Source organism: Pipra filicauda, unplaced genomic scaffold, assembly GCF_003945595.2.
Source record: "Pipra filicauda isolate LSUMZ 115617 unplaced genomic scaffold, ASM394559v2 scaffold67_size6003252_pilon, whole genome shotgun sequence".
NCBI lineage: Eukaryota > Metazoa > Chordata > Aves > Passeriformes > Pipridae > Pipra > Pipra filicauda.
In genome coordinates, this window is record NW_024104842.1 from 2,510,671 (window position 1) to 2,528,763 (window position 18,093).

The 18,093-nt window shown below is 39.2% G+C and overlaps 1 protein-coding gene across 8 annotated transcripts in view; it reads right to left on the bottom strand.

Moving 5' to 3' along the window:
* Positions 1-18,093, bottom strand: part of TENM3 (teneurin transmembrane protein 3) — a 1,265,035-nt gene that overhangs the window by 24,597 nt on the left and 1,222,345 nt on the right. For all 8 annotated transcript variants that reach the window (XM_039388717.1, XM_039388716.1, XM_039388715.1 and 5 more), the window contains 3 exons: positions 13,295-13,527; positions 12,579-12,733; positions 10,875-11,749 (listed from right to left, as the gene is read on the bottom strand). In XM_039388717.1, coding sequence (XP_039244651.1) covers positions 10,875-11,749; positions 12,579-12,733; positions 13,295-13,527 — 1,263 coding nt within the window. The remainder of the gene's footprint in view (positions 1-10,874; positions 11,750-12,578; positions 12,734-13,294; positions 13,528-18,093) is intronic.

Here is an 18,093-nt window from a genome sequence, read left to right on the forward strand (position 1 = left end):
TGCTTTATTCCTTTCCCCTCTTTCTCTCCTTTTCCCTCCCCCTTTTCCTTTTCCTTTCCGTTGTACCTACCTCTGAGAAAATAGTAGATGAACAGGAATAACAGAAAATAGGTCCAGGAGTGATTCTAGCAAAAGAGCTGAATTAAACTATGGCTGGCAGCCCAATTCTGGACAAGAATTTATAGGTCTATTTGTTTTTTAATGGAATTTGGGCAGAAAAAAAACCACAGAAGCTAGAAGGTCATTAAAAGTGTTAGGATCAGCTAAATTTCTCTGTCCTTTCCAACCAAGTGTCAGACAACTCAAGCTTAAATTTGAGCAGCTGGTCTACTTTCCCTGTTCCTCTATCTGATGGCTTTTCCATGGGGAAAGGGTCTTTATCCTGTTTTCATCTGGGAAAGTCTTATGCAACTGTTTGCACAGCTGGTTAAATAACTCAGGTAATGGTCTTTTATCTTAGCAATGTTGTCAGGACAAATCTTTCAGCCCACGTTTAATGAAGAGATTTCCTCAGCTGGAAAGTGATTGACAATTTGTCTTTTCACCTTATCCTGTTATAACTGCAGCTCTTGAGGCTTTTTCTTTTTTGGTGTGTCTATTTTGTCATAATGTTAAAAGGACAGTTTTCAGTCTTTTTTTTTTGTCAACTGGCATTCAGCACACCAGACGTGAACAATTCACTTAAATAGGCCTTTTTTGACAGCCATAACTTATTTGCAAAACAACAGGCACACTCTGAACGAGAAACACTGCAGGAAATGTGTCTGTTGGAAGGGGAACTCAAAGAAATGAATCAACACCTTTTCTGTGATAGCTTGTTCATTTCTACATGGAGAAGGTTTTGATGCTCATTTTCCACTTCATTGCACAACCAGGCAAACAAGCTCGAGTTCAGCACTTGTGCTGAAGTAAGACTGACCACCTTCACAGCCTAATCCAAAATGATTTCCAAGTATTTGGACACAGATATCTGGGGGGAGAGATGCTTTGCAGCAAAAGAAGAAATACATCAATTTAGCATGTTGGGACCGCTTTACTTTGTGCCAGAAGACTGCCAAACTTCTCAGTCATTGCTGTACGGCACTGCAGTCCTCCACACTGTGCTGATTGCTGCAGCAAGCACCTGCCATGTATATTCTCATAAGGATTCACAAAACCAAAAAGTCTTTCATAACTCACATATCTGACACACATCTTACATGCAGAAGAACTTGCACAAATAAACAGTGTTAATGTTGATAGTGTTTTCTGAAGAGATGGAAGTACAACTGCAGTGTATGTGCTGGGAGAAGGGGTGCACTCGGAGCAGTGGGATGTAGGCAGTGTAGCTTACATGAGAGGTGTTTTGGGGGATGGAGCAGCTTCCCGGGGCTGGGGGTGCACCTCAGCAGCACACACCCTTTTGAACTGAGTGCAGCCAATTCAAGAGCAATTGAAGGGGGCTTGTTCTTATGAAGATGAGACTAAATTACAGTAGCTAGACTTTTATCTGCAAGACCTCAACACTCGTTCCTTGCTTTTCAATTTCCCTCTAATGGGAATTCGCTGCCCCTGAGCCCCGCAGGGTCTGTAGAGGCTGGAGTCTGGTTTTTGCCGGAGTGTGCAGAGCCAGCTCCTGTCCCACAGCAGCTTCCTGTGCTGAGTGTCTTTAATCTCAGGGCTCCTCAAGGCTTCTGGTTTGTTTCTGTGTCACCTCCCCCTGCCTTCTTAGCTCATCTATTACTGTACAAATAAACTGTGTGCCTTGTCAATATAAATACCTGAGTATGGCCTTTCAAATAAAAGAAATGTTGGTGTGTATATATACTTTGTATGACAGATTGTTCCTTGCTGTAAGGTCTGCTTACACTACCAGAGCTGGGGGCACAGGCTTTTAGTGAAAAAAGGATGTAAGGCTTGTTTGTTTCGCCAGGTATTTTGTTCACAGAATAAGCTGTAATGTTGCTTTTTTCCCCTTAATTCTTATTTTTTTTTTTTAATTTTTTTTTTGAAAGGTAAAAACTCCATGAAGCTGTTTTTACAGAGTCACAAAAAGTGGACATAATCAACATATTAAATTATATTATGTTTGAAAAGCAAATTTAGTAACAGGAAAAAATTATATGGCTGTATTGTTTTTCTTTTAGGACAATGGAATACCAAGACAGTAAACAATTATTGCTAGATTCAGGTTCTGTGGTTAATTTAGATATATAATATATATAATTTTATATATATTATATATATATATATATATATAATTTAGAATAACATCATTATTCCTTTAGAGCACAAGTCACACCCAACCACTGCAGGCTTCAGAAGTGAGAGACTCTCCCCACTTTGGAGGGTACTCCAAAGACAAGACTGTGTTTGCCTTGTAGGCTTCCTAAAGAGCTGATCAGTCTGGCCTCACTGGGGACATCAAGGAAGACCAAGTCTCTTGATGAGGCTTGAAAATGTGTTTAAATACAGCATGAGTGAAAATAGAGAATAGCCTTTTCACATGCAGTCAGAGCTGACCCTCCACCCTCACTGCACCAGGTTCCCTGTAAAGACAGTGTGAAGGAGTATGAGTTAGCTTGACTATAGCCTCCCTGACTTCTGTTTGACAAAGAAGTTAACATGGAACAAGAATATTAACATGTCAATAACTGAACAAATGGTATTATTAACTTCTTGATAAAGCCAGAAGTGAAAGGGATACTTTCAGGAGCCTAAGCAGAGCTGACTGGATTGACAATGCAGAACATTTATGTCATTAATATGAACAAAACTCTTTTTTTGGTTGTACTATCCTTACTTCTGAGTGCTTTCCAAAACCACAGAGACATCACATGCTGATTTTCTTGACAGAAATCAAAGCAATTCTTCTTTTCTCATATATATAAGATGTAATAATATTGCTATGTGTCTTCAGCATTGCTATTTTGAAATTAATATCTATTCAATGGTTTCTCAGGTCTGCTTTTATTACTTGCTCTAGTTCTAAGGGATAAGGAACAGTAACATTTGAGAATGAAGAAATGGGTAAATGTCTATTAGATGAGATATACTACTGCTAATCAGGGCAATTAGGGGACACACTGCACTTCACTGAAAAAATTTCACATTGCTATCTAATGTTATATATTAATGAATTATTTTTAACATGGCTGTTTCTTTCATTAAGCAGAATGAGTCTGAAACAGCAAGTTTGTGTGCTCTACTGTCAGCACAAGCCTTGAAAGACTAAAGTATATAACATATATATATTATTATATATTACAACAGTATATATTATCATAGTATTATAATTATGAAATTACTCTAAAGTTGAGTTACAGTTCCAGTTTAGAAAATCTTCAGTTTGTGTCATGTTGGGAGGAAGAGAAGCAAATATGCTTGAAAAGAGAAATACATGTATTGTGTGCTGCATTGTGCCAGACAATGTGGATAAAGGGGCACTTGTGCAAGGACTGGATATCCCAAAAATATTCCCACAAAGACTGTTCAGAGACAGTTAAGAATGAAGAGAATACATCTTTTGTTGCTTGAGTATATATAATATGGGAAGATTAAAGACATTGCACTTGTAAGTCACAGTTTGCAGTCAGAGGCTCATGTGATGCCACAAAAGTCAATGCAAGAACATGATAATCAGCTAAACCAAACTGCTTGAATGACTATGGTTAATTACTTTATAGCCACTCTGTTTTACACTGATGAAGCAAGAAGCAGCAGCAGTAAAACCAGAAGGTACAAAAGGCTGCCGATGGTAGAAGGATAAAAATACCTGAAAAGCACTATGATACCAAGGAAATTCAGATGTTGTTTAGCATTGATTAAAAATCCAGATTACAATTTTGTACAAAGTTCTGGCATTTGTAAGAAAACAGAATCAAATTAGAATGAAAGCCCCTAAACTGCAATGAAAAAGAGGACTAGGTATTTTTAGATATTCATATTACTGAAATATAAATGGGATAGAAAAATTAACACAAATAGAAACAAAAATGTTACAGGAAAATGAAACCCCACAAATGTTACAGGAAATGGTATAGAAATACTGATTATGAAAACTGAATTTTGAACCTCTTAATATAGAGTAAAAGTGGAAGTGAATTGACACTACTATTGGGGGATAATTTTCATCTGATCAAGATGAAATACTTGCTTTTATCTAAATGAAATCTTTCAGCATAGGTTCCATAGAGTCTTCTATAGCCCAGTCTTGGTATTTCCAAGTCAGACTCCACAAGCAATGTATTAAGGTGAAGCAAGAGAAAAACTGCAAAATGTCATCTGTTCTCTGTTGCCAAATGCTGACAGTTACAGATGATGTGCCTGGTACTTGGGGAAGCTAAGCAAGTCCAAGCCAGAGGCAATATCTTACTCTCTATCACAGAGTTTTTGGGAAACCACAGCACTGAAAGCATTGTTAATAAAAGCGTAATATGCAAAGGGTGATACTCCGTAGCACACAGTGAAAATAGATTTTTGGCTGTGATTCGGTCTAGTCTATAAATTATTGCAAGGATTTCATATTCTGCATGAATTCACCACCTTTCCAGAATAGCTGGAAAGCTCGTTAATTTAACTGCGGGACCAAAGTAAACTTGTAAGGGCTCTGCTTGCTAAGGTCACTCTCTTTGCCTCCTGTTGCATTCTCTTGGAGACAAGGATTGAGTGGGGGAAGGAGGAGGGGAAGGAGAAGATAAATGACTCAGGGCATTAAGTGCCTGGGGAAACACTGGATGGACTGTCATACAGGAGGGGATTAGGAAGAAATGCACCACTGGGAAAGGAAAAGCAGGGAAGCCAAACATGCTTTAGGGAAATAATGGGAGATGTGGGAAGGAGCAAAATACAAGGTAGGAAAGTAAGGAAACAAAATAGGAGGTCTGGAAAGTGAAAAAAAGAGACATGGAAGAAAGGCAGTGGATTTCCAGAGAAGAGGAGCCATCTTAGTCTGGATCAAGTCTCCACCTGCTGATACTGCTTCTAAAAGAAGAGGAAGGCAAAAGGAGAGAAGGTTGAAAGATAAGAAACAGTGGCTACTGGAATTATTTCAGATGCTAAAGCAGGTCCAGAGAAGAGCAACAAGGCTGGTGAAGGGACTCGAGCACAAGTCCTATGAGGAGAGGCTGAGGGAGCTGAGGTTGTTTAGCCTGCGGAAGAGAAGGCTCGGAAGACCTCATCACTCTCTACAACTCCCTGAAAGGAGGTTGTAGCCAGGTGAGGGTTGGTGTCTTCTCCCAGGCAGCTACAAGAGGGCGTGGTCTTAAGCTGTGCCAGGGGAGGTTTAGGTTGGATATTAGGAAGAAATTCTTTACAGAGAGGGTAATCAGGCACTGGAATGGGCTGCCCAGGGAAGTAGTGGACTCTCTGTCCCTGGAGGTTTTTAAGATGAGACTGGATGTGACACTTAGTGCCATGGTCTAGTAACCACGGCAGTGTTGGATCAAGGGTTGGACTTGATGATCTCAGAGGTCTTTTCCAACCTGACTGATTCTCTGATTCTATGTCTAAGGAAAGCACATGCAGCCTGAACCTTCCAGGAGAGCTGTGAGATGAAGGAACAGTTGCCTTTTTACAGAGAAGACTGCAGAAGTACCTGGGCTGCAACCTCGAGGGACAGATCCCAGGTGCATGACACTGGGATGACCACAATTTGTTCTAAACCACCTCTAAGGAAGGACTACATGTCTGTCAGAGATCACCTGAGTGCCAAGTGCTCCAATGCACACATAAACTGCAGCCTTTGCAGTGCAGCCCAACCTCAGCAGATGCTGCCCAGACAGCTAAGGCTGTCTGCCTGCCCTGGAGGGGTTCTCCCTTGCAGAGCAGCCTCTGCCAGTTCCTCAAGCAACCTGAGGAGCACAAAGTAGCCAAAGGCTGACACAGCAGCAAGCCAGTGGTTCAACCAAAGGACTTCTCCATTGCCTGGCTGGTAACTGCTGGCATGCCAGGTCTTTAACGGAGACCTGGGGTTGCAGGCTGGGGGTGGCCTGACCTACAAGACCAAGTGATTGCACAGGGGCACTTCCAAGGCTTTTTAGGCATTCACTTCTGATGCTTCAAAAATTTAGGTCTAGAGAAAATGCTCTTCTTGTGCACCTGTCTTAGCCATCTGTATGTAAACTCAGAATGGAAACTGCTGCACAGAAATAATGTCATGTAGGCTATCTAGGAAGTGTCACTTCCAAAATGCTAATATGCATATAATTAGCTTAACTTTCAAGATTTATCTGTTTAAATGTTCATATTATGCATACATAATATGCAGTTACAGTTAATAGTTTCCAGCTCAGATATCTCACAAATTTACAGCAGAATTTGATTAGGCTGATTACTTTTATACCTTGTATAATATTATAATTTCATTATAAAAACCTAATCTGGATGACTTTTAGCTTCATATGGTTCCATTGGTTTTTTAGTATGCATGTATTTTCAATCATTTTTATAAATGCTCTGTTAATATCATTTTTATTTAGCAAGTTTTTAGACCTTCAAAAATCTATAAGTTACTATGAATTTGAGTAACAGTGCCTTACAAAAGTATGCATTCCTGGAATATAAGGTGTCAGTTTTGATCAGCAGACTAAAACCCTTAACAAAATAGAAGTTTACAAATCCATTTTGCCATAAAGATATTAAAAAAACCCAAAGTCTGTAAACAAAGAAAACAGATTATATGATATCCTAAGTAATTCGAGCTAGTACTTATAATTTCACTTTAAAAACTAGAGTCTTAAAAAAATATTTCCTGTATGTCAGTCTTTCAGGCAAAGAGAAGACTAAAACCAATAAATTATCAATTAATCAGTGTCCAGGCTGCATGAAATAAAGCAGTAAACTTCTTTTGGTTCTGATATTAGTGTGACTTAAAGTGTGGAAAAAAGCCATGTAAAGAAACAAGGCCAAATGCTTTAGTATGTGCCAGAGCAGTGACTGCCAACTTTTGGGATGCAATCTTTTTTCAAAGATTTCCTCTTTTCACTGAAAAGTTGCTCTGGAAAAGGAGAAGAAAAAAAAAGTTTAAATTGTTTGCATAAATCTGCTCTCAAATCATTGAGAATCAGCTGAAATGATCTAAATTCTTTGGATCCATGTTCCAGTTATACAATCGGATTTGCACAGGAAAATAGGCAAAAAACCTATCCTGAATTGCTTCAAAGGCCGAACTTTTTACTGCTAAACCCACAGTATTTTTGCTCCATGTACCTTCTGCCATTTAAACAGATATGTGACAAGCAAAGGGTGAAACAACCTGGCCATACTCAAAGCTAGTTGAAAAAAGGCATTTCTAGTCCACTGGACATTCAAACAGTTGAACATTTTTAACTGTGAGTGGGAAGAAAGTCTAAATTCACCATGGAATATGAATTCTATCATCGTCTTAAAATATTTTGAGAATTTGAATAATATAGTAAATAAAATATATAAATAAACTGTGATGTTAAAAGAAAATGCATCCAGCACTGAAGCTGAAATATTTTGCTATTGCTACAAGGAAGTCAGAATGATACCTCATAATTTCTTATTCCCCACCTGACATTTGAGGGAAACCTTTCTGTTTTAAAAACACTTCATTTTTTTCAACAGGAAACACTTCAGCTGAAAATGTTTTAGTCCATACTACCTACAAACGTGAATATGCAGAAGCTGAGAGATACACGCTTGTACATCATGTCACCCCCACACAAACCCTTCTATGATACACATGGTTGCCATCTATTTTGGCAACAGTAGCAAAAACCTCTAGAAACTCAGCTTTGTCAGATTTAATGCTACAAATCATCAGCACCAAAAAGTCACAATAATACTTGATCTTAGAATAAAAAATTGCAAAATAGTTGTGTTTACAACTATCTTTCTTCAAAAGGGAAATATACAGACACAAATTTGGTGTATGGGGATTTTATGTTAAGAAGAAGCAAGCAGCTATGATGCTCGATGGATGTTTTTAAAGAATGCTGTTTTGGCAAGAAAAATAACACAGTGCTTTCCTCCTCCCCCTTCTTATTCCCTGTAGCTTTACATAATCAGTGCATTTTTTTTATTTTTGGTATTAACTTGTACAGAGCATCATAGGAAACATTACTGGAAGGGACCTTGAGAGGTCATGCGATCCAACTTCTACCCCAAGGCAGGATCTGTTCTTCCTGCATTGGTCCTGAAAAATGTCTAATCTGTTCTTAAAGACAGTCTGTGAAGGACAAGGGGTCACTGTCATTGTTGTCTGCTCCAGGGCTCCAAAATCTTCACCATGAAGTTTTTCCAAATGTCTAATCTGAATCTTCCTTGTTGCAATTAAACAGATTACTGCTTCACCATGGCTACAGGGAGGAGATAAATATCTTTGCTTCTGTGAAAGCCTCATACACTTGCAAATTCAGAGAGAGTGAAATCGCCTAGCTTTCTCTGCAATTACTTCAGCTTGGGAATTCTAACGAGACGTTGGTTGGAGGTAATTGTTCAGGAAGTGCATAAGCAGCAGCTTGGAAATAATACTAATACTTACTGAGGGGAATAGCCTGCCCTTTGGGTTCTTCATAAGGCAGCTGGACATAACCTAACTCAGACCAGAAAGTCTGCATGAAAGCAGATCAGGTGTGAAAGATGGCTATTTACAGACTCAGGAAATAGCTATGTACTTCATGACACACAGTACCCTAAATTCTCCCTATGAGGAAAAATACAGACCTATCAACCACTTAATAATGAATATAATATCCACTTTTTTGTGATCACGCAGACGCCATTAAGATAGATTCAGGAGCCACCAGCTACTTCTGTGGTACACCACAGTAGGCTACAAAAAACTACAGGCAACATGGTGAGAAATTACTGCCCTGATTAAAACTGTAGGTCCTCAATTAGGCAGTATGAATGCCAGCATGATTTAAACTGCCTGCTGTACCCAGCAGATGCCTTAATTTCTGTACAGGACTTCACTATCCCCCAAACTGACTGTCTTGCCCAACTCGCCTACTGGAAACAAGTGGTTGTGTGTGTCACAGTTAAACACCAAATTTACTCTGCGGAAGTAGATGGCTACTCCCAGCCCATCTAAAGCTGTGCTTTGGCTTCTCAGCATACAGAACAGGGCTAACTCATGAGACGGAGAACACATGCCCTCCCAGTCGAGCACATTCTCATTCCTCTGTGTATCCTCGCTGTGCTTTTGTGTCCTCTTGGCAGGACCTAAAAAGATACGCAGCGGATGCACCAATGCACAATTAAATATTACAGATGTGTGCTAATACTTTGGGAATGTGCCTGCTACCAAAGCCCTGCCAATTTACAGATTATTGTAAGAATACCTTAAAACTGGCAGCACCACCATCCCACCTGCTGTCTTTGTTAGGGATCAGCATTTCTAGTCCTGTCTCCACTTCAGGACACAATATGCAGTGAAGCAGCACCTGCTGCTCTTGTGTCTCTGATAGGGATATGTAAAGGCTGGAGAGTAGATACAGGTGCTCGGAGTCCTCCTGCACACTGCCTCAGCCAAATGTACGCTGACAGAAATATGAAGTTATCTCAGAACACAGATGTTTGGCTTTGCTGCCACTGCCTGACACTGGCACTTTATTTTCTTTATCATGTGTGTTGAATTGAAAGCTTTTTTTTTAGACTCTGACCTTGGCAGCAGTTGCTACTGCATTTCATCACAAAGATAGGAGAAAAGAAGAGGGGGGAAAAAAAAAGAAGAGGGACTTACCGGATTTTCATGATGCCCTTTGTAATCCTGAGTAGTTCATCTAAGGGCCCTCTAACACTTTTACTTATCATACTAATGCTCTGTCTTCCACTCCTTCATAGACACCTTTTTTCCCCAACCTCACCATGTCTTGGATGTGATTTAAAAATACACGTATATTTCCAGTTGGCAGAGATGACTGAAAAAAATCTGAGTTAATTCTACATTGATCTTTTTTGAAATACTGGTTTGTGTTTTAAGCTGTATTTTTGTTACATTTTGCTTAGCATATAAGTTTGCAGTTCAGCTCACCTGGAGATGAAGTTGCCTATAAAACCTGTATGTGAACTCTGGTTCTACTAGTTTATCTACAAATTGTCATGACCTTTCTTAGTCAATATAATTGAGGATTCTGTAAAATGGTTTGCTAATCTGTCTGTTATGAACAGGCATTGATGACTTAATGACTGTAACACAGGCTAAAGCAATTCACTGAAAGGATTTTTTTCTGAGGTTGGTAAAATTACAAGTCCTACTGTTCCAGTAATACCTCTCACTGTTGTGTTTGCACCTGTACCCGACATGGTGCTGGTGGTTTCTGTGTTTTCAGTTTATTCCTACAGGAATGACACTTCTCCCCATGGCCCACATTTCTTTTCTCAGCTTTCTCCCACTGGGTCCACCTGTGTGAAGAACTGCTGTGCCATCCAGGAGATCCTTCCTTATTATTTGCCACTCTGTGAAACACAACCTTTTACTACCCACCCAGACTTTTTTTGGGAGGGGCAGGAGAGCATGCAGACAAAAAAAAAGAAATAAAAAAAAATTGAGCAGTGAAGACAAATTTCTCATCAGTATTTGCTGCAGAGCGATGACAATCTAATGAGCAAGTGGGATGACAATATAGTTTTTGATGCAAATCTACACAACCATGGTTGTCTGAGTTACAAATTTCTTGACAAGAGTCGGCTCACTATTATTTCGAGATACAAAACTGAAGTTCAAAACAATGAATTCAAAATTATTCTGTTCAAGAAGAAGCCAGAAAGAGGAAGACAGCATGGGAAATTAAGAGTATCTTTCTGTGCTTTTTGTTACCAAGGGTCATCTTTACAGTTACTTCATCAGTCTCCAGAAATACTTTAAATGGTCCTGTAGAACTCAATAAAACTATAAGATATCTGACTTTATTTTATGTACTTACTCAAAAAAAGTGGTCCATCCTGTCTCATCACTTTTAGTTGCCAGAAGTCCACTGTTGCCATGGTAGGTAAATAAGACCAGCTCCTGTCCTTGTGCAGTCATGCTTTTCAAACATCCATTAGTGCCTATTGTCAGCCAGATGACTTGGTTATCAGGAGAGACCACTCTTACTGGCATCCGGTTGGGATCCCGTCTGATACGAAGAGTATTCCCATTGCTATCCGTTACTGCAGTAATATCATTATCATTGCTGTAGCTAAAATTGTACAGATAGTCTCCGGTGACTAAACTCACAGTGTACTGGTGAGTACCATTGACATCAAAGATATAAAGCTCTTGGTCAGTTGGAGAAGCAACTTCATAGAAGTTCATTGAATTCATTAAGGGTTTGTTCTTTGACACAGCCCGTATCCTAATATTTCCCAGATCGGCAATATACAGGGTGCCATCTGGAGACACAGCCAAGGAGGAAGGAGCGTTAAGTTTGGCATCTTTAGCATAGCCATCTCCATTTTGGTAACAGTCACAGTTGACATCATTTTTGCAATCACACTCTGAGGGTATTCCAGCAACTAATGAGATCTCTCCATCAGTTGTGACCTGTCTTATCCTATTAATCTTTTTTTCATCAGTCTCTGTAATGTAGAGTACCCCGCTGTAGGACACGGCAATGGCAGTTGCTGACTCCAGCGTGGTCTGGACAGCGTGTTTTCCCACCGCGTACTCCACCCCAGGAACCTGGCAGTGCATCGGCCTTCCTGCAGCAATGCGAACCTGACGGTTTTCGGTGATCTGCAAAACTACATTGTTATCCAAAACGTAAATGGAGTTATCCATTGGGTTGATAGCTAAATCTGTAGGCCATTCCAGACGTACCTAAACAAATAGAAGTGCTTTATTAAAAAGTTAACCAGTGCAGATTAAATGAATTAATTCACCTTCAGTTTTAGAGAGAGCCGTAAGGATATTTTCCATCTGTTGTAAGCAATCATGACAAAAGAACTCACACGAATACATACAGCAAACTGAAGCTTTTCAGGGAGGCAAGGCATCCATTTTATTGAAAACAGCCATCTGCACTAGAACTATAATACAGGTTGAATTTCCCCTCCAATAAATGCTATACTTTTCTATGTCATAAGTAACTATTGAGACAGATACCAACATCTGAACACATACTTAACAACGGTATTCATCTTTCATTCTTGTTGTAGCAACAATGACTTACTACTTTCCAGATTACAAAACACTGTACTCCATTTTTTGAACATACCACTAGTGATGTCCCTTCTTGCCTACACAAGTTCTTGAGAAAAACAAAAATATGGGGGGGTTGTGTAAATCCTCTCATTCACTCTAGTAGGCTAAGGATGTTAGCAATTCAGAAAACATCACCATGCCAAGGTAGTTCTAACAGATATGCCATTCTCCCAGTATTTACTACCAGGCTTAATGTTTCCTGCTGATAGTTTTGCTGTTCTAAACTGAACTGAGCTTTATGGGCAGAAAAATTGAATACAGCAGCATTTATAGCTAAGAAAACACACTGCAATTTGTACCCTTGGAACAGGTTGCTTTCTCCCCCAAATCTGCTGTGAAATATCCATTACACACTCCACCCAGTTTTATTTTAAGGGGCAACAAAGCTGCATTTCAATTTCTATCCCCGGCTCAGCTTTTCAAATTAGCAGCAACTGAAAAGTACCTGGCTGATATGCATGCTGGTATCACAGGTTAGAGGTCGTGCTGAGGTCAGGTCGTTGGAGCCAAGCAAAGTTGATATTATTCCATTCTGATCCACTTTTCTGATCATAGTCCCATCAACAAAGTAGATTAACCCATTCTTGTCTATTGCTATTCCTTTAGTGAAGCAAAAAAAAATTAGTGTTTTTTTGCTGTACTAGCAGTGAATATATTGTCCATAACTAAGGATACAGGTAGTATGTATCTAATGGAAATTGCAGGCAGAAAATCTGGTCTCAGGCAGTAGGCAGTAAAACAGCTTGTTAACCAATATTCAGTATGAAATCTACTACTGTTGATTGCATTTACTGCTCATTTGCTGTTGTGTGTTGAGAAGGGACTAGCTCTTAAGATAACCTAAAACATGGGGTAAGTGGGACCAAAAGCAATGTGGATTTTACATCTTCATCACTGCCTGCCAAGTACATAATCTAAATGAGCATTTAAAAATGCGCAATAACCACTCAAGCCAAATATTTCCCAAAAAATCAAACCTAATTGATTTCAAAAAAATCAGTCCCCATAACTTTCTTCCTCAGTAGTCTTTCCAGCTGGAAAAAATTACTCAAAAACCCAATTTTTGAGCCAACTACTGGGTTCAGTAATTAAACACGCTCATGCCCTCAGTTCTGAGCTTTTGCATTATTTTGAAAGTTACAAAGGGAGAACTCTTTTTACCTTTAGGGCTCATGAGAGTTGCCTCCACCGCCTTGCCTCCATCACCACATCTTGCCTCATCGAAAGGCAGGCACTGCTCCCCTGTTCCTCCTATCACCTCAGCATTTTTGGTCAGGTCTTTCGCGCCCGTGAGCGACTTCGGCCGATAAATCCTGCGTGTGTTTGTGTCAGACACATACAAATCTCCTGTCACGGGGTCAGTTGCAAGGTAGTATCTGTGAGCTGGGTTGTTGCTGTAAAATGGAATTACACATTGCATATGCTGTAATTAATTGCACCTAACATTGGATCAAGAAGAAAAGGGTTCAGTTCATGTGCAGAAAAAGTTAAAGTCAATGGTGATGCTCTATGCATAGGTAGCACAGGTCATGGCCCCAAGACCTTATTCGGTTCATATTTCCTGCCTGTGTCACAGGCAGCCCAATCCAGACTAATGCTCTGGGGACAGAAGATCCATTTTGTCCATGATGCTCACAGGCCAGTTCAATGTTCTGTATATTACAGACGACGTGTGTTTCTGTAATAGGCCAAATCAAAATACTGTGGTTTAAAACCTTCCAGAAGTTCTGGGAACCTTGAACCAGTTCCAAATTTTGCAGCAGGACCCCAGCCCTCGCTTACACTTTGTTGCTATTATCCTATCTGTTTTATTATAGTAAATTATAATAAAAATATAAGGCTGCTGAGGTGGATGGTTTAGGTAATTCATAAACAGACAAGGCAGTTTGAATGATGAGTTCACAGGCAAGAGATAAGACATCATTCATAAGTATTTGTTTAATCCACTGCTTTCAAGTATGTGATATGAATGATTTAACACATTAGGAAAAGTCATCTCTTCCACCAGAGCACTGAGCAGAGCTTTTCCATTCTTCTTAACTCAGAGTCATATTTCAAATAACCTCCACATTGGCACAAAACCGCTAACTATGCCAACACAATCTTTATTACAGTGAAAATATATATTGCTAACCATTTTCCCAGAAACTTACACTTTGCCTCTCCACTGGTGCCACATAATTGAGAATTACTGTCTTTACTCCCCTGCTGGTGAAAAAAACAGCCCAGGAGATTACCTTTTGTGTTGATATATTATGATGTAGAAACTTAACCCACTGCAGCTGGGATTCCTGACCTAATTTATGGTATAAAGAGCTGAAATAAGGTCATGTAAATACAGGAGGTAATTTCAGATGCTCCCCTCATGGATTGAAGCAAAGTGTCAGAACAGTCACTTCTGATGTTTGCAAAAGTGCTGCTTAAACAGATCTACCAGTTTGGTGATAGCCAAACATCTGTTTGCAGAATGCTATACTTCGCATTTTGTAAATACGTAACTGTGCTAATGTAACACATTTTTATGTAGTACCACTTGGAAAAAGCAACAAGAGACCAATGGGAACAACTTGTGAACAAATTATGTCTTTTGGCAGGGACAGATTTTTACAGCTATCCAATTACAGAAACATAGGGAAAAAAAAGTGTTGCATAAATAGGATTTTATTTGGTTTTAAGACTTTTAACATGTTGGTTCAGAACGAAGAAATCACGTGAAACAGACTAATGAAATCAAATACACAGTGATTAGCACCTCTTAAAAAGCTCTGCTACAGCACTGCGTGTTGTACGGCATGTCTGAAAACAATCAAATGTAGGCTTACTTTAAATTTCTGTCTGTTAGAAATCTATTACTGTCGGTTTGCCAAACAGTTGGAAGGTATTTTCAAAACCTTAATTTTATGGAGCGATCATTTAATATGATGACTACGTAGTGTACGAATTATTTATACCTCCATAGACTGCAAATTAAATTATACCCATTTACATGATTACTTTGGTCTTTAAGAAACTTTGCAGACACTTCAAATATAAACATATTGCAAAACGTGAAATGTGCAATTAAATTGTATTTCATTGTAATTTAAAATAAAGTCCTTTCTTATACTACTGAAATCTAAATTGAAGTACCTCTCTTCAACGCATCTAACATTGCCTCAATGATATTTTTTAACCACTGGAATAAGGAGTCATCAAATCAAAAATTAAGTAATTTATGCCTAACACAATTATTTCTTTCTAAAAAGAATTTTTAAAGCTCTTTTCTTCATAAATATGAAAATATTTCTATGTTCAAATTAATTCCATAAAAAAAACATTGGGGGTGAGTTTTATTTGATGAATGTATCCTCATCAAATGAAAAAAATACACCTGATAAATTAAACGTATTTTGTCATTGTACTAAAAAATCTCCCCAAATTTGGGAGTGCATGGGATATTACTATTGAATCAATATATACTCTCCAACTTGCCATACGTAGATGTCTAGTGGCTCCTTTCTGAGCTAATACAACAGGCATTTCTTCGGCATTTCTTTTCAGGTGAAGGTTGAAAAGCTAAGGCAGTTTTAGCTGATAGAAAACCCCAGTAATTCATGGGAGCAAGACACAATTTGAGGAACTGAGTAACTGTCCAGTGAAAACTATATTTGCTTTCGAGCCAGAGAACATCCACGTGCACTATGCAAATCTCAAAATCAGTAGAGGGATAAGCAGACAGCAGCTGGAAAGCTGCAGGGTTTATACTATTTCATTGTACCCTGAAATGATATTAAGCTTCTGCCTTCTACCAACAACAACAAATGCAAAGAAATAAAATCCACAGTCAGTGACTCCTTGACTCATTCAGTATTGCCTAATTGCAGTCAGTAGCTCTGCAAAACATGCAGTTATATATACCAACACAGGCTCCTGTAAAGACAAATGACTAAAAATTAACTTGTTCTGTCTATGCCAAATAATACTAAGTGCTTTGAATTTAAAGTGTGCACAGAGCTATGTAATGATCTATTTCCCTTTGCTTTTATCTTGCTTAGGCCAATCTAGGCAGATCACCTGTACTACTCTCTATGCACAGATTTTTTTAAAAATACTCTTCCTGCTTCAGTCCCCCTCTCTCTTGCCTTCGCTGTGTGCCCTCTAAACTATATACCCTCCAAGTTGTTTTTATGTTTTGCTAAACTTTTTTTTCTGGCTCTCTATAGACTTGGGATAGTGCCATAGCCTACAAATGACCTCCCTATCTTCAAAGTCCTTCTAAACATTCCTTCTTCCATGAATGCCTATCAGCATTAATCACCCACAGGCAGCAGTGTGTATAAAGACATCAGTTCAGCTTTGAGATTGAAAAGATGTGAGGTCACTAGTACATGAGAGGATAAATTGGATCTGCATTCTCTCTCTAATTTAGAGTACAGGCTACTTGAGGTGGGAGACACATCACATTCTGTGCTAAAGCACTGTGTTTACAGAAAGGAAAGCTGAATGCTTGAATAGATAAGAGACCTGAACTAGAATTCAGACTTGTTCAGTTACTTGAGGAACACATTTTCTTAGTTCTAATACCTAGCAATTATACATTGCAAAGTGATCTGTTGAGGGCTGTTTTCCAAACTGCAGTTTAAGCTGGAATCTCCTTAGTAGTCCTTAAGGGCTTGACAGTGAAACTGGACCTTTGCTCCCTTCTCTTACAGGCCACACAGATGTGTTTCCCTCTACAGCATTTCACAGGACTCTGTATAAATGCATGAAGACGAAAGAAGATATTTGGTCTTCCAGTCTGTTCTTAGCCGGGGAGCCCATGGCAATAGGATTTGGTGGATCCTAAAAGTTTACGCATCTTAAATGAGAAACAGCTAAATTAATAGAATAAAAAGCTGCCAACAAGCTGCCAACCTTGCAACTGCAAGGCTGCACAGTGGGCTCCACATCTCCTGCCTACTGGCTCCAAAATGGCTCCTGCAGAGCCAGTTCTCCACAGTCCTCTCCATCTCCTTCTGCCTCAGGAGGAACCCCCACTTCACTGCCACTATATGGGCACATGCTGTTACACTAATTTGTGTGGTATGATTGCAATTTTGCTACCCCGAGCTTCTGCATGTGTAGACATGAATAAAGCAAAAAAGCTTCAATATTCTTCCCCACCAACTTTTCTTACACACAGGGATCCAGTTTCTGAAATGCCACAGTTGAGCCTTTGACCATAGTTCTGCCAGAGGCAGGAGACAGTGGTGCTACTAAATCACAGCAAAACAAACCTCATTACGCATCTGCTCTTTAATCCTATTTGTACATTCCACATTCCAAGTATTATTCCGCATTCCATACATTTGTCAAGACAGTGTCTTATCCAGTTGCAATTACAACTTTGTGACACCACAAGGGATATACTTCTTTTAGGAGTAATGGAACAAATACAAACTAAATGTAATACTGAAAACCTAAACCCACCAAACAGAAGAGACTGCCTCTGAGTCACACATGGAAAAAAATCCCATAAAACTGACTAGACTTTGTAAAAGCTTTCAATTCTGATAATTAGCACCAATGCGAACACCTTATTTTAGTCATGGAATTTTATTGCCTAACACATTTGAAACATGCTTCTTAAAACATGAAACCCTTCCTCACAAAGAAGTATGTCCAAAGAAAAGTGAATTTAAAAAATGAGGACAAGAGAGATATGACTCAGTGGGATTTGTTTAAAAACAAGGAAGGAAAATGACTGGCAGCAAAAAGGAGAGAAAGGGACCAGTGGGCCTGCTAGGGTGTATACTTAGCAGTTTTGTTATAAAGGTTGGCAGGGTTTCATGTCTCCAAAAAGATTGTAGCATGACTCTGTTTTTTTATTCTTATCAGCACCAACTGCTGTGGCAAAGCAATTCTAAGCATCCACCTTCTTCTGTTCTTGCCATTATTGTAACAATGCCAGGATGGAGAAATGTTGTATTACAATCCTCTGA